The sequence below is a fragment of the Mya arenaria genome, chromosome 6 (assembly GCF_026914265.1).
Source record: "Mya arenaria isolate MELC-2E11 chromosome 6, ASM2691426v1".
Lineage (NCBI taxonomy): Eukaryota > Metazoa > Mollusca > Bivalvia > Myida > Myidae > Mya > Mya arenaria.
Window position 1 is genome coordinate 35045020 of NC_069127.1, and position 23552 is coordinate 35068571.

At 32.0% G+C, this 23552-nt stretch overlaps 2 protein-coding genes across 11 annotated transcripts in view; one reads left to right on the plus strand and one right to left on the minus strand.

Moving 5' to 3' along the window:
- The first annotated feature begins 1234 nt into the window (after positions 1-1234).
- Positions 1235-20276, plus strand: LOC128238741 (protein FAM228B-like). 9 transcript variants are annotated; one of them, XM_052954952.1, is made up of 10 exons: positions 1239-1638; positions 2494-2649; positions 3597-3701; positions 8803-8880; positions 9378-9575; positions 10113-10193; positions 12035-12139; positions 15202-15434; positions 16558-16606; positions 18675-18801. In XM_052954952.1, exons 1-9 carry the CDS (start codon positions 1531-1533, stop codon positions 16598-16600), a joined length of 1107 nt encoding a protein of 368 aa, XP_052810912.1. In that variant the 5' UTR covers positions 1239-1530; the 3' UTR covers positions 16601-16606; positions 18675-18801. The 9 variants fall into 9 exon arrangements, with proteins under 9 accessions (XP_052810913.1, XP_052810912.1, XP_052810904.1 ...); XM_052954944.1 differs by lacking the exon at positions 16558-16606 and having other exon boundaries at positions 1244-1638; positions 18675-20276; XM_052954946.1 differs by lacking the exons at positions 12035-12139; positions 16558-16606 and adding an exon at positions 13805-13843 and having other exon boundaries at positions 1244-1638; positions 18675-20276.
- A 790-nt stretch (positions 20277-21066) lies between these two features.
- The window catches only part of LOC128238963 (transmembrane protein 135-like), a 107134-nt gene continuing 104648 nt past the window's right edge, over positions 21067-23552 (minus strand). For both annotated transcript variants that reach the window (XM_052955331.1, XM_052955332.1), the window contains exon 13: positions 21067-23092. In XM_052955331.1, the coding sequence (XP_052811291.1) occupies positions 22969-23092 (124 nt within the window). In that variant the 3' untranslated portion in view covers positions 21067-22968. The remainder of the gene's footprint in view (positions 23093-23552) is intronic.

Below are 23552 nucleotides of genomic sequence, written 5' to 3' on the forward strand. Positions count from 1 at the left end.
ATATGTGAATGATTTTTTAATGCATTAATTCAAATAAAAATTACCAGTAATCTGAGCTCCTATCGTGGAAAAAGTAACGTGCAAATAAGTTAAAACGATATTTCAGTATCTCCACACCACTAATTCCACGATAAGCTAGTCAGAATGGAACAAAACAGTTACTTTAACCATGTTTGAGTGTGTTTTCTTTGTTTTTGCCTATATATCAACTCCAATATCGAATAAATTTCGATACTATCACTTATAAATAACGCACGCTTTTTATCGAACGTTGTCCTTCTTGACATCATGGTACAAAACAAAAATGTATAATCGCATTAACTCGGGTCGTGAATGTCGTATCTATTACATATAATACACTCAGCCTATACATAACTCTCACATCATATTCGTCGTGTAAACATTCATTACCTCGGGCGATTGGTGCAGCAACAATTAATGAGCTAAATTCTTTTCATTTATTTAGACGTGTAAAACAGATAATTTAAGTGCTATTGATCCCGCGTTGAATTGAAATAGCAATGCCAACAATATCCTAACATAACCATTAGTCAGTTATTGAAAGGAGAAACGCCTTTAAACGTGCAACCGTCCTAAGAGCGTTTTTTAAACAATGAGAGCGTTAGATAAATTTGAAGTGAGTATTAAGTAAAGACATTCAATTTATATCGAATATAAAAAGGAAGTTTCAACATTAATATGGGCCGCAGTTATTTTCTGCGCAACGTGAAATACCTTAATAATTATTTAGAATCAATCGGTGCGTTGGAAATCGGAAGATTTAAAAAATATAAAAAATATTTATAAATATAAATTATATATATTTATATGATAAAACTGTTTAAAATATATGATACTCTTTAATAATATTTAGTTTGACAGTCAACAGCAAGCCCACTGGAAATAAAAAACCCCATTTCGATGACTATTATTATACAACTTACAAGATATGTAATTTAACCATTCGTTTTTTTCTGGATACATAAAACTACTCCTTACCACGACATTGTCCCTTGAATAATGGAATAATAAAGTAGACTTGTCAATTTCATCTGTGATAATGAAGGAAACAAAGATGTCATTGCAGCGTTACTTTTCTTGGATGAATGTCGTTAGGGGAGATCACTGCGAGTACTCGGCGATAGAGGGAACAGTCAGAGTACATTAAGAACTTTATACACTTTGACCTTATCTCGATAACGATATATTAGTTCGTAAATAAAAGTTAATATGACCATAACAACACACAAATCAGCCCATTGCAAGTGTCTCAGAAGTCACAGTTTGCAGATTGCATAACAGTTTACCTAAAATGATGTACTAGAGTGATCTAAAATACTATGGCTATTATATTTGGACTCAATAAAAAGTCCAAATTTTGACAGCAGGTGCGCGTTTGGTATCGAAGTGACGTCATATTGTTTAAATATGGCGGATGTATGCTAAATTTGTATAAATAACATTTAGTTCAGTTTTAGAAATTCTGTTGTAAATAAACGCTACAAACCGCCGTTGGCGGGTAGTCAAATCATGTCGTCCATGCTGTGTCGAAAAGAGACGGGAGGTCAGGTTCGAGTTTATGATGGTGGACTCATGGAACAGCTTTTTGTAGACCAAAATGACAATATCAGAACCATGGTAGGGTATTCTATTATAATTCTTTCATAGTGCAGAAAGACTGGTTTAGCAACAGCAATATTTGCATGTACAAGTACAGTTATTTTATGTGCATGTACATTTCAGAAACATCTTATTGACTTAACTCTGTTTAAAAGACAATGTGCTGTTGTAGTCTAAAATAATAGACGTGTTATACGGGATTCTTCCAATCCCTAACGTCTAAACGGGAATGTGCAAAAAACGGGGGTGTTTTAAAAATATTGAAATTGTTTTAAGTGAAGTATTTTATGGTTGAAATTGATCATAAAGAGTTTGTGTGCGTACGGAACTAATATAAAATAACATTATCTGGTAATATTACTTGTTATTATGATATTTTATAGATGCTATATGCTTTAACCCGGAATCCTGATCGGAACAACTACCCACTTTTGATACTAAACAATTTGTACGTGAAGGATTTGCCATATCAAAAATCTAAAAAAAATCCGTCAACGTACAATTATTTGGACTTTGTGCTGTTGATGTAAGACAACTTGCCAAATTTTTCACTTTCTAAATACAACAAAAATTGACTTGCACATTTGCTTATAATCATATTTTACAAATTATCTTTAGAGAAGAATGAGAATCTTATCCACAAATTGTCTTTTTTATTAAAGTTTGTCACAGATGTACACCCATGCTAGCTTACCAGTACCAGTTGCTCGATAAAATGTAGTTGGTGTAGCACTATGTTCTTAATGTCATGAGTTCAAGTCTGCATTAGGCACACATCATTTTCTTGCCAGGTAAAAATGTTATTTAGGAATAACAACAAATTAAAATAATTTCATTTGATATGAATTGATTACACGAAACATTGTTTAACAGATGACAAGTAAGAATAGTCGACGAAGAATAACCCGGCCAAACACAACACCTAGTCCAGTAAGAAACCATTCTCGGAACATGGACTCAAAAAGCCTCATAGGGCAGACGATGAAGGTGCAACAGTGGCTAAGTGATAAAACAGTCAAAACATTGCAGGTAAGTCCTATCAATTAAACTGCACAACAGTAGTGGTTCTTTTAAGCACATATATGCATGCAATTTAGACAGCTACCTAAATATTTGTAATACAACATTATGATACATTTGAAAAAAAAAATGTACAAGTGGAACACATTTTATGCACGGCATGCAAGTCTCACATTCACTTTATGAATTTATGATCATTGATTTATTAGATAAATACAAAATAAATGAAGTGAATTATGTCACCAAATTATTTATCTAGACCTTTCTTTTGTATTTAATTTCATAAGTCTGTTATTTGTTTAACAAGAGTGTCTGTTTAATTGTGTTTTGTTTTCAGCATAGGAACATGTATACTGTTATTTTGTGTATTGATAAATAATATATAAAAGATTAAAGTAGGGACCAGTTTTACTAATAATTTTACTGAACTGAGTTATATTTTGGTGAATTGTAGAATCTGATTCATGATTGTACAGGCTGTCAGTAGGGAACAAATGGATATTTGTATCTACCCGGTAGCTCTGTTAAAAGAAATATGACACTAATTGTGACTAAACCAGATGTGAATGCAATTATATTTTCAGCTTGTCTGTTTTTTGAATGAAATTTTATTTAGGGCATTGTCAAAGCCTTGGTGTTGTTGTGATTTTTTCAACCTTGGCCAGTACTCTAAAACCATTCAAGATACTTAAATGAAACTTGGTACACTTTTTGCATATATATATATATCCAGACAATATGCGCAATTGTGCATCAAGGCCAGTTTTGGCTTTAATAATTGTTGAGTTATTCCCATTTTTCCCTTTTTCTACTAAAAAATAACAGACAAGCATTGATGTTCGCTACTCAGCCCACTTGTTTGTGAAACTGGTCTCTAAAATGATGCTTAACTAGTTGGCTAATAAAAAAAAAGTATGAGCTAAATGTAAAAATATCTCCTTTTAAAAACTAACAAGGAGTCGAGAGCAACAATATCAACTGCCAACTCTTATAAAAGTGGCACAGGATCTAGCAAATCATCTGGATTTAGAAATCAGTCCAGTCAATCAATGACGGAGCAAGTAAGGCAGTTCATGGCTTATAATGTACTTCTTTGGATTGGCTTATGTTTTGGCTTGGTTGGTTTAGTTTATATTCATTCCATACAATGAGTTTATCATTAGCTGTTCTTGTTGTGAGCATGCTTTGCTTTAAGCATCATAGTGGAACTCTTCTTTTTTTGTAGATATATCTTGTTGAAAAACTCCAACTTTCTGATATGGTGCATGAAAAAATGTAGTGAGAAAAGAAGGACATCGTGTGTGAACATGTCCCAAAAAGCAACAACGACAAATAAAATCAAGGGTAGATTAAACTTAATATCTACTGCAAAAACATTTTTTCCCTCTCTCGTTTTTTTCATGGAAATGATAGGTTGGCATTTTAGGTTTTGCTTCTGTTTTGTTACACAGTTGGAGATTATTATCAATGATAGAAATTAGCACAATCCCTGCATTGGTATTAAGCGCTTTTCCAAGGTTGCTCAAATTCTCGATTTTATAAAGCAGGGTTAGTTGGAAAAAAATTATGGCAATCACTTGTACATGGATTTGTGCTTGTTACACAAAAGTCATATTTCCAGGACTGTGTTATGCATTCTATTCAAAGGTATTTTGGTATTGTTTTCCAGATAGTCATACCATTTACCATGATGAATAGAGCTGAGGTAGAAGTCTATAATCTAAATGGTCTTAACTCTTAAGTCTTTTATAGAACTAACAATGGGAAGGATATATATTCTTAATAATAATAAAAAAGAATGTACTGGTAATGATATTCCATATATGATGTAAACGGAGGAATTTGGTACATATATTATGTAGTGAAACTATTAGAATCTTCTTCGTGATTGTCTCCTATGGAAACACAACTATCACAGGATTGGTTAAGGGTGCACTATGCTACTTCGATATAGATAGTCCTCAGTCTGTCTAGTACTGTAAATCCTTGAGGTACAAATTCCAGAAAACCTTTGAATTTACAATTGACTATCGGATAACATTGCAACTTATTTCTTATTGGGTCATAATTTTCATATGATGTATAATATTTATAATCACACATATTTCTAATGACATCATACATTTGTGAAGCCGCTGTGGAGTTATGCTCCATGGCTAAAAAAATCAGACAAGCGTTGGCGTACACCTGTGAAGCTCTTGTAATTAATCAGTGGTGGAAATTAGCTAAAGCCCGCAAGCCCTGCACTGTTTAAAACTTAAAATGCTTTCCGGGCTTACTCCAATTCTGGGTTTTATACAGCAGGCCCCAATATCACAAAAAGACTTAAGTCAAATTTCAGTCTCAGTCTCAACTCATTTTTCCACATTACAGTATGTCATTATTAAAAATTACAAATGTTTTACTATTTTTAAAAGCACATTCTCACATGCATTATGTTGATTAACATTATTGTTCAATATTCTAAAAACAATTAGTTCTACAGCACAAAATGTACTTAAGTCAAACTCAAAAATTATGAACTTGACTCAAGTACAATTTTTGCTCTCAATATTTTTTCTCTGTAAAATATTGACCATATTTTTTAATCAACATAATGAATGAGAGAATGCGATTTTTAAAAAGGTAAAACATTTAAAATTTTCAATCATATGATGTTGTAATTTGATAAAAAGAGTTGAGACTGAAATTGAGACTTGACTTGAGTATTTTCGTGATATTGGGGCCTGGGCTTGTAAATGAATTTGAGCTTGTTCAACCAAAAGAATAAAAAAAATTAATACTGGTATATGTGACCTACACAGACTCTTTTCATGTGAAACTTTTAATGATAAAATTAGAAATACAATTATTTTTTACAGTACTAGAAAACCAAATTTCTTTACCTTAAAAATTGTCTGTCTCTTTTTTTTATACTTTGCTTTGTAGTTTAGTTAGCCATTACCTAATTCGTATAAATGATTTCTTCATTTCTTTCTCTGTCCCAACAGATTAACAATCTTATTGGATTTAGTGGTATTAAAACAGCTACCCCATTGTAAAAAGTATCTTTGTTGTATTATTGTTAAGCGTATTATGTTGTAAATAATTATTATTGAAAGTGAGAGAAAATTCCAACATTTCATGATCTGTTATTGTAAATCAGTCTGATTATTTTATATTACATTTGTGATAGCTTAGGCCACTATGAATAAATTGTTTGTTTGGTGTTTTGCAACTGACTGTCCAGAAATACCATTGACTCGAAAGTTTTTTACCATCTCTAGTGGTTTTATCAATTATTTTTTCTTTTCTCATAAATGTTTGCTTCCAGTATCAAACCCCCCCCCCCCCAAAAAAAAAAAATAGGGTAGGTAGGTATGAAAATCATTTTGGTATATTTTTTTTGAAGTCATTTTTTTTCTTAATATTTTTCGGTAACCAAAAATTATAGGTTAAATGCTTTAGAACTTGAATTCACTCAGGTATAATCAGCATCCCTGGTACTTGTATTGTTAAAAGCCAAAAACACTTCATTTTTTTAACCTTTTATAGATTGAAATCAAACAAATTATTTTTATTTTTCAAGGCAATAAAAACTTTGTGGGTTGGAGAAAAAAGGGTATGTCTGTAAAACAGAAACAGAAACAAACATATGTTTTATGTAGGCCAAACAGAATATTGGGGTTAGGAATAAAAACACACACAAAATAACAACACCCATTTATGATACTCACATTTGAATATGTGAGTTGTGAAACGTCAAACCAACTATTTATTTATTGTGGCGTTAAATATAAATAATTCATGTATTATCTCATTCTTTGTGGAATGTCACCTTCCAGCTATTTTTTCTGCTTAAATGCTGTGCTGTCTATCTTTCACAGTTTAATGTATTTCAGGTCTGCCATATAAATTTTCAAAATTCAAAAATAACTTTCTATCTGTCAATTGTTGTAACTTTTTGTGCATTTTAGGTGTATGATTCTACCTTTAGTGAATTAATTTATTATGTTTTCAGTGATTTTTTTGGAACTATTTTTACCACCTGTTCCTTCCAAATGGGGATTTTTTTTTCAACTTTGGGAAGAATACAAAATCATGCTTCAATAGCAAATATTATAGCAAATATACATGTTTTAACAAGGTTTTGTTCATTCTTTTAATTAATTCATTGCTTTTTTAATCATTCACAGAATCTGTTTTTAATTAATTGGGAAAATATCATAAATTTTTGGAAAAAAATGGAACACTTTTTCGCTAAGGGAGACAGCCTTTAGAAGGCAGTAAATTGCTCCAAAATGATCACTGGTTTTGGATAAGCAAACCTTGCCCCATATTCACTTTCATCTTGAATCACAGTATGAGACTCGTAACTTAAAAACAATTGTTATAAAAACACTCTTAAAAGAGAAATTAGGCAAAAAAGCAGAAAAGTTCTTTGTTTCCTCAAACATTGCTAAAAAAAGGAGGGTTGGTAGATAGGCGACTTTTTTTAATCTATTACCAAACCGACCAATATCATGGTATATCACTATTGTAGAAAGTTTTAGACAGTGATCGAAATTAACACAAGCCCGCAAGCCCTGCACTGGTAAAATGTCTTCCGGGCTTGCTCGAATTCTGAATTTTAAATAGCAGGGCTTGTTCAAAAATTTGATGCCAAGCATTAAGTATAAGAATTCGGGCTTGTTCATTCAAAATCTTATTTCGATGACTGTTTAGATATAACATGTTCACTCAAAAAATGCCATTTTTTTAGGAAATTACAAACAAATCCACACTACTACAAAAATAGTGAAGGATTGGGTGGAAAAAATATGGTTGGTCAGGAAATTGGAAACAAATTTTGTTTATGCCTTATGATAAAAATGCTGTATGTGTTAAAATTAACCTTTTCGACAATCAGGTACAGTCATCTTTTGTCAAAAATAGTTATTAAAAAGTTATTTCAGAACATTTAATCACTCACTTTTCCAAGCCTGAATCTCAAACTCATATTCAAGATTTTCATGAATATGGTATTCCTTATAAATGTATTCAAGTTTCAAAAAAGGCATGTGATCAGTCAATGTTGGAACATTAAGTGCATTTTTGGTGCATAATAGCAATCTTTAATGAATTAATTTATTACATTTGGACAAGCCAGCCTGGTACGGATCAAGTGGTTTGTTTAAGTATGTTGAGATAAAACGAAAAAGTATGTTGACAAATCTTGATAAAAGAGTAAAGGTAAATCATTTATAAGATTTTTTTCCTTGCGCCATGGTGCTTTAGCCCTACAGAGAGGTAAAATTTAGTTAAGTGTTTAAAATGCATGAATTGTCAAAACTCGTAACGTTAAAGTAATTTGCCAAACTAAAACATTTTCATGATAATAGCATGCTTTAATGCAGTATTATATTGTGAGTTGTAATTAAATTGTAATGAAATATATTATTATATAAAGTTCACTTTTTGCTTCTGTTCACTCAAGTGTAAATTTATAACTTTAATAATAATAACAATAATAATAATAATAATAATAATAATCATATAATAATAAAATAATAATGATAATACAAATAATAATAATAATGATCAATATTAATAAGTTATAATTGATAGTTATGAAATTTGGATTTATACCATTAGTAATTTTTGGAGCTAAATGATATAAGATGCATAATATATTATATATTATTTAAATATGTTATCTATTTAAAAATAAATTTGTTGCTCCTTAATTGCTTTGAAGATATACAGTGTATATTTATGTGAGTTAAGGATACCTGGTGACCTTTATTTTTCTGGGATTCATTTTAATTACAATACGCAAAACAACAAAGTGTTTTGGCCCTCAAAGATTGAAAAATATGTTATTTTATGTTTAATTTCAGTTGAAATAGAAAAAAAGGCAATATCTTTATTGATAATATCTCAATCATTTATTTTACCTGTTATAAATAAGTAAGAAATACCTTGTGAAATGATACCGGAATTATATGGGGTCACCAGACCTCCAAATTTAAATGTTTTCATGAATGTATTTACTAGTATAATGACTATATATATAATTAAAACATTTTTAGGACATTTGTTGACATCATAGTAATTGGAAGCCTCCTGTTCTGATATATCTAAGACAAACTTTACAGATAATTTGAGCATGTTGCTGAAACTTGGCACATTTTTTCATCTCAGGAGAAGTCGGACTTGGAGTCTAGAGAGGCCAGGAAGCTGTACAGTCCCATCCTAGAGACAGAAAATACATTTGTCAAGGTAAGCATAGTAATAAGGAAGGGTAAAATTGTGTTATTGTTAATGAAAAAATAGTGTCTGTAATGCTATAAAAACTGGTGCCTTATATTGCGATGTAGTTTGTTACAGATCGCATTGAGACAAAATAAGACAAAATGTGTTGAGCAATAATCTTTGTATTTTATTTCTCTCCTTTTAGCTTGTCTGTTATTTGTTAAGGAAACCAGCTATGGTGTCGGCATTGGCCAGACTATGCAATGGCAACTTAAACTTCAACTCAAAAACTATTGAAGATATTCAAATGAAACATGGTAGACATCCTATAATAAGCCAATGTATAAAAAGACCAATAACTTTGGTTTAGTTACTGTTGGATTATGTGCCTTGCTTGACTTAAAATAACAGACAAGCATTGGCGTTCACTCCATGGTGCTCCATGGTTTGTATAAAAGAATGGATGAACAATAACTATGTTATCTCTCCAAAAATAAAATAATAAACCAGTCTATTTATACTAGGATGTAGAAGACTTCATCCACCAGCGTGATGTTACCAGTCTACGTAAGAAGGAAGTTCTCCACAAGAACTGGAACGAGCGCGTGTACAAGCCGCTGCGTAAGAAGATCATTGAGGCAATGGACAGCAACGACTGGCCGGAGGTGGACCGCAGAAAACGTGAACTGCACCGACAGTACCTGGAGTTCACGAATGAGAAGGTACTATTTTTTTTCGGAGAAGATTGTGTTACAGGGAGCCATTTGTTATCACCGTAATTTTGGGGATACATTGTTAACGTTTTAATTTCTGTGTAGGTCTCTGAATTGTATCAGTATAATAATACTGTTGAAAATCTGTCTGAAACCACTCTTATGGTTCTTGTTTATATAACTGTGTCCTCTGGCACAAATATTACAAAAATACTCTTTTCTTGCCACATAAAATCAGTAATTCAAAATTTTACATGTTTTTAACAAAAATTTAAGCTCATTTTCGCACAGATTATCTGAATAAAAAATATTTGGTTTATGTTTTATAGGAAAATTAATATTCTAGAGAAAGAATTGTACCTGAGCTCATTTCATATTGTGCACTAGAAATAATACAATTTAGAATAATGAGCAATGATATTTATCAACATAATGCGCACGAATGAGCTTTAAAACGAGTAAAACGTTAGTCATTTTGAATGCTGTCATTGTGAGATTTATGATTTGTTGTGCTATTGGCCTCCTGTACTATCCCTCATGTTTCAGGGCCACGTATTCTTGGACACAATGGATCCAGAAGAGTATTATGCCATGGCGCTGAACGGGCACCGGCCGGCTCCCATCAAGGTAACTGGGGAAAACTTTTAATGTACTTTGAATAGTTCAGTAGGATATAAATCACTTCAGGTTATAATTAGAGCCTTCACAATTCCTGCATGATTTTGAATGCGGTACATCAAGAATTAGGATGGCCATGTTATCAATCAGTTTAGGCAAAGATAGTGCGATTTTGCATAGAAAAATTTCAATTTGTTTGTCATGCTCACGAAATATTTTGATCTTACGATACTTTGTCGTATGCTCTTTGATAAGATGACCACAGTTTGTTTTAAATATCATTTTTTAATACATGTTATAAAATGTAAGATTGCTTTGGTACATATTGGTTTAGTTTGAATTTAAAGCATAAGATTTAAATTAAATGAATTGTATCATTCAAAGTGGACTCGTTATGTCCATGTGTAGCTTTGAATACACATTTAATGTACAGTTAAAAACTTAAAATGTATTTAAAATCGATCATCTCTACACTTATGAGAAATAATACTTTGCAATAAAGCAAAGTATCACACGTTCCTTCCCAGGACTCTTTTTCACTAACTATGGGCCGATTGGTCAGAAATTTGTTACTGTTAACAGTATTGATAAAGTCATCATTGTTAACTTTTAAATTGTTACTGCTCTTGGAAGTTTAATGGTAACACTTGTGATCAGCTGTATATCTGTCAAGATTTAAGACATCGGTCGCAACTATACTTGTTTATAATTAAATATGTGAGCAGATCATGAAATATTTCATGTAACGATGTTGTTTAAATTATATTGTTAACCAAGTTCTGAGCAATCCGCCCTTAGTCCCATGAACTTAATGTGAATGCTTGAAGAAAAATCTACTGTCTTTATAAATTATACCATTTTTTCGAAAAGTTACCCTAATAATAATATATATCTCTTATAAAACCTCTCTTAGGAAAATTCACAGAGAAGAGCTGAAATTAAATTCTTTGCACATGCTAAGAGTCATGCAAAACGGTCGCCAGACAAATTGACACCAATCGTTTGCAAGCAGAACACTGTCGTAGGTTTACTGTTGGGGTTTCAGTTAGCAGAAAGTTTGTTACTGGTAGTCAGTTGGCTAAAAAGTTGGTTGAATTGTTTTAGAGCTGTTAAATATATTGGTGTTGATTTTCATAGTTCTGACACTTATATCTATTTTATTATTTTTGATAAATCTGGGATTAAACACGTGCTTAGTAAATTCGTCTTTGTAGAAATTGTTATACACGGTAGAGGTTAAAAACTGAGATTTAAAACTGATAGAAGCTAGGAGAATTGTAGAGTTAGGCCAATGCCAATAAAAAGGATTATGAATGTTTTAAGGCTTAAATTAAGCATGCTAACCAAACTAAATACCCAGGTACTATTTTTTTGGTACTCGTTTGCAAACTGTGTATGCAATAGATACATTGCACGCTTTAACTTAAAATTTTGTCTTAAGAATTAATATTTGATTTCAGTGATTTTATAATTTTCAATGCAAATGTTAAGTTTTTAATATACTCATTTTGTTGAGCTCGGTTGTGACGAAAGCATATAGCTTATAGAATCACTCTCGAGATTGTTTCCTGGGTAGAAACCAGTACTGGTATCCATTTGGAGAGGCAGCGAGAAAGCACACCTGGTGGGGATCGAACCGATAACCTTTTCGATGAGGGGCGGAGACCCATACCACTAGACCACTCACACTATCCATCAATTTTAAAGAGTTATAAACTTAACAGACCAAGTACAAACATTTCTCTTAACAATGCTTACGATATCACATATTCTTATTAAAACGTTATTTCCCAAGAGTCAGGCTGAATTAGACATAATGAATCCCTAAAACATTAACTTACTTCTACTAGCGATGCTCGAGGTGTGCTAAACAGAAGCGAACCGCCAATAGCAGATTGCCTTGTGCGACTAAGCTCTACCCTATACCGTTTCCGCCACCAGAAAAAAGCGACAAGGTTAAAACATGGCACCTGTGTGTTTGGGTAGTGGAAGTTGACTGAATAGGGAGTGTTATTGCCAACACAGCCATTTGCATTGCACAATTTTTGGGTTGCCAGTTATCTTTTAAGAAATGCGTAGTAAATCTATTTCGTTAAGAGTATGAAGCACTGACTGATCAGGCCCGTATTCACTTATGCCTTGATTCTGAGTTTGAATCTCAAAACTTAAAACTTTAAATCTTGATTTTCTTGTAAAACATGAGTATCAGTTAAGTATTGACAATGAAAAGCGATGCATATCTTAAATACAAATAGATAAACAATTATCTAATCACCTTTCGTCAATATGGATGATAATAATAACTTTTTGTTAAATTTAAAGATTTACATTTCTAAACCTTTAGTCCCAATCTCGGACTGGAGGCATTAGTAAATATGGGCCCCTAAAATGCTTTAGTCTATTGTTATATAAGTTCATCTATTTTAGTAACAAAAAGGTGGGACGTAGCCATATTGTTGTCTGCAGTGATAGTCTTCGTGATTATCATCCAAAAACTTAAATACTGTAATACCAATAACACTTGCATAAGAAATTACATGAAACTTTATACACATGTTCTCTTTGGAAATAAACACATGTGTAGCAAATTTCATAACTCTGGCTTATTAATTTAATTAATTAGATTGACAAAGGAAAGCAGATGAGCATTGACTTCTGCTTGAGGTGCTGTCATATTGCAATTTATGTGTGCATGTAATTGGTAAGACAATAAATTGTCTGAGAATCAATTATTCACTTTTTTATATTTTTTCTGCATTGTAGTTGGTAAGTACATTATGAACTAACAACCATAGTTTAGTCATTTTGTTCATATGTAAATACCAAACATTCTGTTAATGTGTACATTTTTGACTGAGTCATTTAATTGGAACCTTTCTTTATAACATAACAACTCAACAAGGTATTGTAGAAAACTCTTTAGAAAAAGCTAACAATGTTTGAAACCAGTTTCAAGCACTTATTAACTAATTTTACGGAAATATATAAAAACAGCAGAAGACATTTGATAACCAAAAACTATTTAATATTGTATTAAGTATTTTGGCTAAATGAAGCTTGTTAAATGCTGAAACTTTTTCGAGAAAATGGGCTCTGAGCCAGTATTCAATATTAATCTTATCCTAGTCCTTAGACATGCCTCAGTGATTCCATTCAGCTTATTGGTCAACTAAATATACAGGCCAATCAAAATACTTAGATTCTAATCTTAAACTTAAGTTCAATTTGGCCCCTGCTTCATTCAGTTTAATCAAAATTCATTGTGATTTATAGGTCACTTGTGAGTTTCTGACCCCAAATAATCAAAAAGTTTATTGTTGTTAGCTAGATAAGTTATTAGCTAGAAGAAAAGTTGACATAGCCTTGACATTGTTGTTGTATCCGTTGTCAATGGGAAAAAACTTCAACTTCAGGCATAAGTTTAAAAAGCGAATAAGATATTCTTATGAAACTTGGTACAAATGTTGTCAGAGATAATACACACATGTACAGCAAGGTGCTTAACTCAGGCTTTAATAAATATCGAGTTATTCCCCTTTTCCAACTCTAAAATGACAGACAAGTGTTGGTGTTTGCTCTGCAATGCTCTTGTTTTATTAAAGATGCAAGCACTATTTCAGGTCTTTATACGGTTCGATGGTTCGCAGTTAGAACCACAGGTATAATGGCTGCCATATGTGTTCTTAGTTTTTTGCTTTCAATGTCCTTATGTAAATCCCCATTCAGAGTTGTTTAGTTCTTGTTTTCGCCCAGGGTTGATAAAATCACATTCTGAACACCTCGGCCATATTTATCAGTACGATAGTTATTGACCGTTAAAGCTCCGCCTTCTTTTTACGGTTCCGATATGGGCATTAAAATATAGACAAAAACTCCCTCGTACATTATGATTCAGCCACAATCAAACATACTTTGTATGTTGCTTAATCACTCTTACAATTGTTGTTGTTGTTCTTTGCAAATGTATCGGTTAATTGTTTAAGTGTTAAAATTGACCTTGTTTGCAAACGTTGCTGTGTTCTGAAGCAGTTATTTATAATTTTGCTATGAAAATGTTCTTGAAGTTAGCTAGATAGTTTCTGATTATGTTTATGGCAAGCAGATAGAATTAACATACATAATGTAGCAAGGTGTTTTAACGTTTCTTGTTATCTGTTGAACTCTTATGTTTGTAATATATACTAGCGAAATAAAGAGAATGTGCATGCAAACATATACCGTTTAAAAAAAACAAAAAACATCGGCAAATAACCAACAGTCAACCCATTCCGTTACTCTCAATTCATTGAATGACCATATGGTCAACCCATTCCATCCATTATGGGTATCCGATATTGAAAAAAACAACAGACAAAGCAATTTTCAAAGATGATTTAAGTTTGAAAATCATCACATGCTTATTACAGTTATATTTATGTGTCAAATAATTAAGGTTAAACAGCCAGTAATCATTAAACATTATTTTAGACACATTTCATATTATGCACAATTTCTTTTCTTCGCTTGTATATATGACAACATCAGGACTTCTAAAACATAAACCAAAGTTACCTACAGTTAGTTCAATTTTCCTCTATATTAAAAATTTACTTTTTTTCTATTTTTGATACAGTTTTAACACAACAATTATGTTAGTCTTTTACTATGTTATGCACATAATATGCACGTAATGAAAGTTTTACACAGTTTTCTGCTGACTTAAGCTTAGACTGGCTTGTGGATTGGCAAGTTTAAGTTGATTAATCCCTAAACTTAAAAGTAAATTAAAATTTAAAAAACAAAACAACTTTGTAGCACAGGATTAATGAAGAAAATAAGATTCCTCTTTTGTATTAAGTAACTATCAAAAATTATCAGAAAACTTGCATTGCAAGGACATTTTAATCGTGCCATTTTGCAAGCTCAGACATTTATACAGGCCTTGCACAATCTTAATTATTGTAGCTTTGCACATTCTCCATAATATTATTTCTGGCGCTTATTTGCATATTCATCATGATAACCTATAATTTCATAGATTGAGACACGCCCTCTGCATGACCCACTGATCTCCCAAGGTCGACAGCGCCATGAGGAAGACAGAACCATTCTCCGCTGCATGACGGGCTATCGATACACTGACAGCGATATAGAACAGGTCAAGATGCCGGCCATGCCTTTTGTACCACTTGGACGACACGGCACCGACAGTATGCGCTGGCTTAAGATGCCTTTGTCGAACATCGAGAGTACGCCACGACAAGCAAGCAGGTGGGTAGAGTAAGAAAGTTTAATAGTTCGGCATTGTGCTGCTTTAAAATGTCAGAATTTTAGCTTTTGTTTGCTTGCTTATATTAATCAGAAATTCACATAAACTGAGACCATCAATATTATAATATTTTGTTAAAAAACTTAAGTGTAGCAAATTATTTTAGTGTTTGAAATTATATTCTGTCCTATGGGGTGGCAGTATTTTTTAAATCTGCCGTACATTAATTTTGGTAAATTAGCAGTCCACCATTATTTTAATGAGGAGAATTAATAGATTTTAACAGAGGATGTGCCAGTAGACAAAATATAATCTCAAACACTAAGCTGATTTAAGGGTAATTAGTATTAATTTACCAAAGAAACAGGCCACATGTCTGGGAATGTATACAAATAACCTTTACTTGTTGCTTTTAATTGGTTTAGTTTTTGACATTAGTCACAGAAGTGTTCATATTTGTCATATTTCAACTTGAATTAGCCATCTTAGGTAGCATGCTTGCTAAATTATGTGATTTTGTAAGTATTTTATTAGCAGAAAATGTCCTTACTAAAATTGATAGCTGAAACATTTCGAAAAAAAATCATGATATATATAGTCACCATTTAACAACAGTAAATAGAAACACTTAACATTTACTCACATGTCCATTTTTCATTTCATGACTTACTTTGAAATGCTTTATTTTTGCAATGCTTTATTTTTGTGATTTTTCTGTTTTGACCATTTGCAATTTTACCAAGTTTACATGCATGATTCATCTTATATTTCAATTACAAACAGTCATCCATTCATTATTTCGTATTGTTTTTTATTTCGCAATTTTATCCATTCTCAAAATCGCAAATATATAAAAATCCTTGTAAAATTACGGTAGAACAATCTGTTATAGTATCTCAGTAGGTGTTTTTGCAGATATGACCTATTTCCTGCAGCCACAATTTATAATATTCAACCCCCGTTTCAAAATAATAAAATTTTAATTCAAAATAACTGAATTATGATTAGTCTTTGTAAGAATTTTGGTGCAAAATCTGGCTAAAAACAGTATCTGCCAAAAGACCTATTCACACCAAATTTAATATTTTTATTTCATACTTTAATGTTACTTCTGTTACACTATAGCTCTAACGCAAGGGAAAATTCTAGAGTTTTGTTCAGTGTATAGTTAGTGGTAAGTAATTTTAGACACTGTCGCATTGCATCCATCCCCATGAAGGTCAAGGTCATTACCCATTATCAACATCATTTCAGTTTTATGACTTACGTTCACTGTAGATAGATTCTTTCTCTTTTCAGTATTTTAAACTTGACAGTTTTTAGCTTTAAAGTAAATGTTCAATGTTATGTGATAGCCCTTGTGTCGTTGTCACCATTGCATCATTGTGTAAAAACTTTGATCTTGGCAATTTATAATCAGATATTGAGAAAGATACTCAATCAAACTTGGTACACATGTTGCCAGATTAATCAGACAGACAGACATGTGAGCAGAAAGAGAAAGCACACTAAACAGAATTATATAAAACACTGATTTGGCCCTAGAATACATGGCACCAATTCTTCGATTAACAATGCTGCCGATTGTTGACATTATGCCTCATGGGGCAACGATTTAATCAACTATTGCTGATAATTGTCCTGCCACGAGTGACAAGGGCTATCATTCTGGTTCATATGTGTTTTGAGTTATCTCCCTTGACAATTGATAAAAATGGTTGTACCATGCGTCTGCTAGGAGTGCTCTATTTTTCTGAACAACTAATATTCAACACAATAGTGACATGTAGCTTCATACAAACTTGTAGACTGATATCAGTTTTGACCTTGACCTTTGTTGCTAGGCAACAGCATGAACCAAATATTTGTTGTCCAAATGAATCCTCTGAAGGTCAAGTAGTGTAAAGCACTTTGGTAAATGATGCTCATTGCTAATAAATTCTATTTTTATCTCAGGGAAAGGTACTAACATGACATTAAGATTTTAAATCTTGTCATATTGTATAAATATGTTCTTGAATTAAATGCATGTACATGTTGATAGGCATTTAAAAAAGATGACAGAAAGTCTCAGACTGGTTCCATACTCAGTCTGGTTCCATATGTTTGTTTACAAATAGCATGTTCAACCCAATATATATCTCCTTTGAAACACATCATAATAAATACCGATATTATGACTGCCTCATACCTAAATATTGAATACTAATGTATCCAAAATCTGTAGGTGTGTTCTTATTGTATGTAAACGCATGAACATTTAAAACACCAGCATGTTTTTTTCTGTACCGTTAAACGTTCTTAGATACAGTCAAATCTCGTTATGTCAAAATCATTGGGATCTCAGGAAATACTTTGAGATAATGAACATTTAATATAACCGAAATACAAAAAGTGTATAATTAAACAAAACAAAAATTGAAAGAAAGTTTGACATTACTATAACTTTTAGATGACAGAATTCGACATAGCGAGTTTCGACTGTATAAGGGCAAAAATAAAACTTGTTTTGTTTGCATAAATTTGTGTAACCTGGTCAAAATGTCATGATACTTAGGTTTTATAACTTATTATGGCGGCTTACATTGGACTTACATTTCCTTTTTTTGTATGATAAAGTAATTAAACAGATTCCAATTTAATGTCTCAATCCACCCCATATACTATTGGTATCATTTAAAAGCTATTTGATGGCTGATAATATAAATAACACAAAATGCATAATACATAGAGTTATAAATAAATTAACATTTGATTTATGTTCCTATTTATTTCAACTAAAATGTAACTATAAATGACCCATCGTAATATGGAGGCATGAGGCATCCAGATCTGTAAAATTTCTATGAAAGATGGGTGGTGACTTGTAAAATTCATTGGTTCATGATTTCTCCTCCATAAATTCATGATTTCACACTCTAAACTTCACAGATTCTCTATTTCAACTTCACTATTTCATTATCTCAACTTTATGTGAAGTTAAAATTGTGACTTTGTGAAATTATGAAATTGAAATCAGGAAAACGTAATTTGTGAAGTTGATATCATGAATTTGTGAAATGGAAATCAGGAAATATTGAATTTGAAATGTCACCACCGAGCTTTCGTACATTTCTTTATCAGATACGTTTAGTATTTTTTCCTCTTGTTTGATTTTAAAGAAATGCTTCATCTCCAGCAGAGTTTTTGTTTGTTATAAAAAAATGATTTCTCGAATACATGATGTATTGTGATTTTTGCAGGCGACGTATGGTTGGCAAATTCAACGACACTGATATTGACTTTGAAACATGGACAAACACACCATACAACCATCAGGCCGTCGACAGGGAATTACAAATACAGAAAAAGCGTAATTACTCTGAAGACCAACGACCACCATTTCCAAAGCCAGTCATTCGAAGACCGCCCCCGAAACCTGTCCAGCACTCAGTCTCGTTTCAGTCTCCGATTGAGCAGGAAATACCGATAATGGCTGCCCAACCTTATACAATGTCAGCGCCACCTGCTGTGCAAACTGTAGGCGGTGACTAACTGTATGGATAATCATAAATATGTTTACGTTTTAAAAAAAATCTTCATTTAAATTTAAAGCTTTAAAATTAGTATTTCCGGATTAATCTTGTCTTTGATGTAAAGGATTTGTCTGTCTGGAGTAAGATTAAGTATATTAATATTTAGAGTTTAAGGCCCTGTTTCAGTATGATATTTTACTCGTAAACCTTACGCTGCTTTAGAATGCTTCAGTTCAACCATAAAATGACATGGAGAAACTATGTGATCAATGTCTTTACAATATTTTTTATTAAAACACAGCTTAAGTAAAAAAACAGAGTAAGGCATAGAAAGTTATGATCTAACACCTTACTATCTTTATTGAAATGAGCCCAGGAGTATATATTAGTTCTTTTGTGTTAACAATTACTTTGTCTGTTTAAAAAAAGTGCCTACATACCACGGTGCTGCATTCTATGGCAGTGTCATACTAAATGTTCGATACATTGACATCTTTTCAAGTGCCTATATATTTACATAACTTCATAAGTATGTATCAAGTTAATTGTGTTCATGTATAATAACAGTCTTTGGTAGATCAATAGTATATGGATGAAGTCATAGATGTCTTTTACTCGTTTCGTTGGATCAGCACAAATACACAGACCATTTAATAACAATAAGTCTTTTAATGCTATAAAATGCTATTGACAAAATGTTTCTGCGGATTTTGTATTGTATTTTTGAGAGAAATCATAAATGGTGTCTCTTTTACTCATTCTGTGAGCTTAGCACTAGTTTTTATACACAGACCATTCTATGTTGTTTCTTGCGAAACAACAAGTCAATCCGCACAAAATGAATTGGGTAAATATTTTTCTAGATATTTTCAATATACATTTTTCATTGTTTATTAATATGTTGATACTCTGTGATATTGCAATTTTAACTATATATTTATATACTTTCACTGCTATCAAATACTATCTTCATAATGTTACTGCTGATTTTGTATTGTAAGAAAGTATTCTTCAGAGTAATCATAAATGGCGTGTCTTTTACTCGTTTTGTTGGCTTAGCACAAATTTTTATTTAGCACCCTGCATACTAGTCATTTATAAGATATGTCTCATTTTCATAAATCTAAATCATTTAGCTGTCTATTCATCATTTTAGCATAGACTAAGCAAGCTTTGGTTCTTGTTATGACGTAAAAAATGCTATTAAATGTTCTACTGTGCAGTGTTAATGTTTAAATCAATTCTGTATACACTGTTTGTTTCGTTTCCAAATCCATTCTAAAGACTTCTATTTGGAGCTATTTATTTGTGTGATTAAATAAACAATGAAACAAATTAAAATTTGTTGTATATGTTACGTATATACAGCCAAGTAGAAAATTCAACAGCTTGTTTATTTGATGTTTGACCCCTCAGTGTGACCTTGACCTGTGACCTCCTTACACCACACAATCTCAATATAATAAACAGTATTGAGCCCTTAGTGTGACCTTGACCTACAGACCTGGGTCTTCCTCATACAACATGATCTCAATATGATAAAAGGTATTGAGCCCTCAGTGTGACCTTGACCTGTGACCTACATACATACATTTAGAAACCTTTGTCAAATCATCACCAAATTTGGTCAGAATGGGTATGGGCAGAATATCTTTTAGTCAGTTTTGATAACCAGCCATTTGGCCTGTCACTCACGAGAATAAAATATGTGAGTAAAACTCAATTATGCATTAAAAATATAAATTGTGCACCTATATTTACCAGTCAAAATGTTAATCATTTAAATGCAAAAAACTTCAAAACGTAGTTGTGGGCCGATTGTTTAGAACTTTAGTAAAGTTAACAGCGTCATCACCGACATCGTTGTTAACATACAAACCTGAAATAATTTATGATATGCTCATATAATTAATTAAAACAAGTGCAGCTGAAACATTGTTTCAAATTTTGTTTCGAAATCTGCAGATCACAAAGCTATCCATGAAACTTCAAGCGCAGCAGACATTTGAAAGTTAACAACGACAATGTAAACATCGTTGTTAAAAACTTTAACATAGTTCTGAATAATCGCCCCAATGTATTGTGTTCTGCAGACCATTTATAACAGAGTAAGGCAAAATATTTTTGATAACATTTATTGCATTTTCATGATTTGATACAAAATTTGATTTATAAAATGCTAATTACAAAAATGTTTTCAATAGTCGAGAATTATTAATTTAACATCATTGAATTTATAATTTCTACAAAAAGGAAAAATAAAACGTCTAAACAATCATAAAATCTTTGTGTAATACATACACTAAATAAATTCCTTACTTAGTTGAACAGCAATTTCAAATAATATCGGAATGAGATACAACATTCATGATTGATATTGATAATAAAGAGTATACAGGTAATTGTCCTCTTCTCCAAGAGCTGCAATTTGGCACAAACACTTCAAATTCATGACTTGACCATTTTTTTTACAAACACAGTCATCCGTCAAACCATTTCTTAATGTTAATAACAGCACATGGTCACATAATCCAATGAATTAGCAGAAAACCTTTTCACAAATCTAGCTTGATAAGGGTTGGGCCAATCAATTGGTGACCGGACAATCGAAGGTGGAAGGTATACATCATACATAATCCTGAAGCTTACAGAGGCACCATAGCTGTATGTTATAAGATACAGTATATTTAACACTTGCAGACAACATAACACACTTTCAAAAATGTTTTAGTATCAACTAAAAACAAAATCATCAATATTATATTAATCACAGATGATAAGATATATTATCTTGTGAAAAGGGTTTGTTTGTTGCTAAAATGTATCAAATTCCAAATAAAAATTTGATTTTTTTTATTTTGCAACCTTTATAGAAATACCTAATATCATTTTGGTATGCATTCTATTCATAAACAGAATTAAAACAATCAGCTATATCTTTTCTGAAATGCATGTAGCATAGAATTTGGCATTATACTTTATGGTATTTGGCTCATTAGCACTGCATGTACACTGGGAAAAGCATGCAATAAAAAGAAACATTTATCATCATTCAATATTTACAACTTTATTTTACTCATCAAGAAAAGATTTAAGTGAACTCGCCAAAAGCTTGCTTACTAACAAAATTCCTGAACTCTTTAAATATAATTATGTTTTATGGGACAACTCATGACAGATGTTATATATACCTCATAATTATGTAAATCATTTATATAGATGATTATGGCAACAAGTTATTTTTTAAAAAGTGAAGTATATACAATGTATTCTTAATGTTATTCGATTGAAGAAAAGTCCTGAGCCATTAATACTTCTGGTCGTATTTTTCTACCCTGGTAAATTAATAATGCATAAAAACAAGTCAGTAACTAATTGATTTTAAAAATCAAACAGCATAATAATATACATGAATTGTTGAAATTTAGAACATAGAATTACCACATGTATAATATTAATCAGTAAACTAAGCTTAGCTTAAGACAAAACAGAAGCTTAAGTGAGCAACGAATCAAGAATAAAATGAGTCTTATAACCGATCACAGGTGATGCATGCATAATTTTATATAAAGTTGCATCCTGTTTGATGACAGACTGCGGGCCCTGTTACAAAAAAGATCTTTGTTGTCAAGCTTCAAAAATCTTAAATATGGCAGAAAGTGTTTTTTTTCTTTTTCCTTATTTATTTTCAAATTTAATGCTGGCAAAAGTCCATGTCACTCAAAAACCAGACACCAAGAAAATATAACATCACAACTAAGGTTTTTATTGAACTGAGGGCCCTATTATCTTCAATCAACGTAAACGTTACTTATGGCAAAACAATTTTTTTTTTTTCTCAGCATTGTGTCCAATTTCAATGCTGACTAAAAGTCATTTCACATAAATATGTAGCAAAAATTTGAAACTATGACATAATTTATGATTCACAAGATAGTTATTGATTTAGCAGGGTCCCAGGCTCTTTGGTGTGCCTGATAAAACTATCACAAATTTCACAGCGCTACTGTCCGGAGGACCATCAGGAGGCCGGTGGTTTTACAAGGTTTGTAAAGCGCATGTCGTAGTCTGGCCAGTAATCTGGATACAGCTTGGAACAGTTGGTAATGTACGGGTCCAGCAGGCGACGGTTCATTCCAGCAAATCTGAATCACATGGTTTGTTAATTATATTTAAATCATATTGAAATGATAGTGATTTCATGCCTAGGAGTGATTTCATGCCTAGGAGTGATTTCATGATTTCATACCTAGGAGTGATTTCATGATTTCATGCCTAGGAGTGATTTCATGAGTTCATACCTAGGAGTGATTTCATGATTTCATACCTAGGAGTGATTTCATGAGTTCATACCTAGGAGTGATTTCATACCTAGGAGTGATTTCATGATTTCATGCCTAGGAGTGATTTCATGAGTTCATACCTAGGAGTGATTTCATGATTTCATACCTAGGAGTGATTTCATGATTTCATGCCTAGGAGTGATTTCATGAGTTCATACCTAGGAGTGATTTCATGAGTTCATACCTAGGAGTGATTTCATGATTTCATACCTAGGAGTGATTTCATGATTTCATGCCTAGGAGTGATTTCATGAGTTCATAC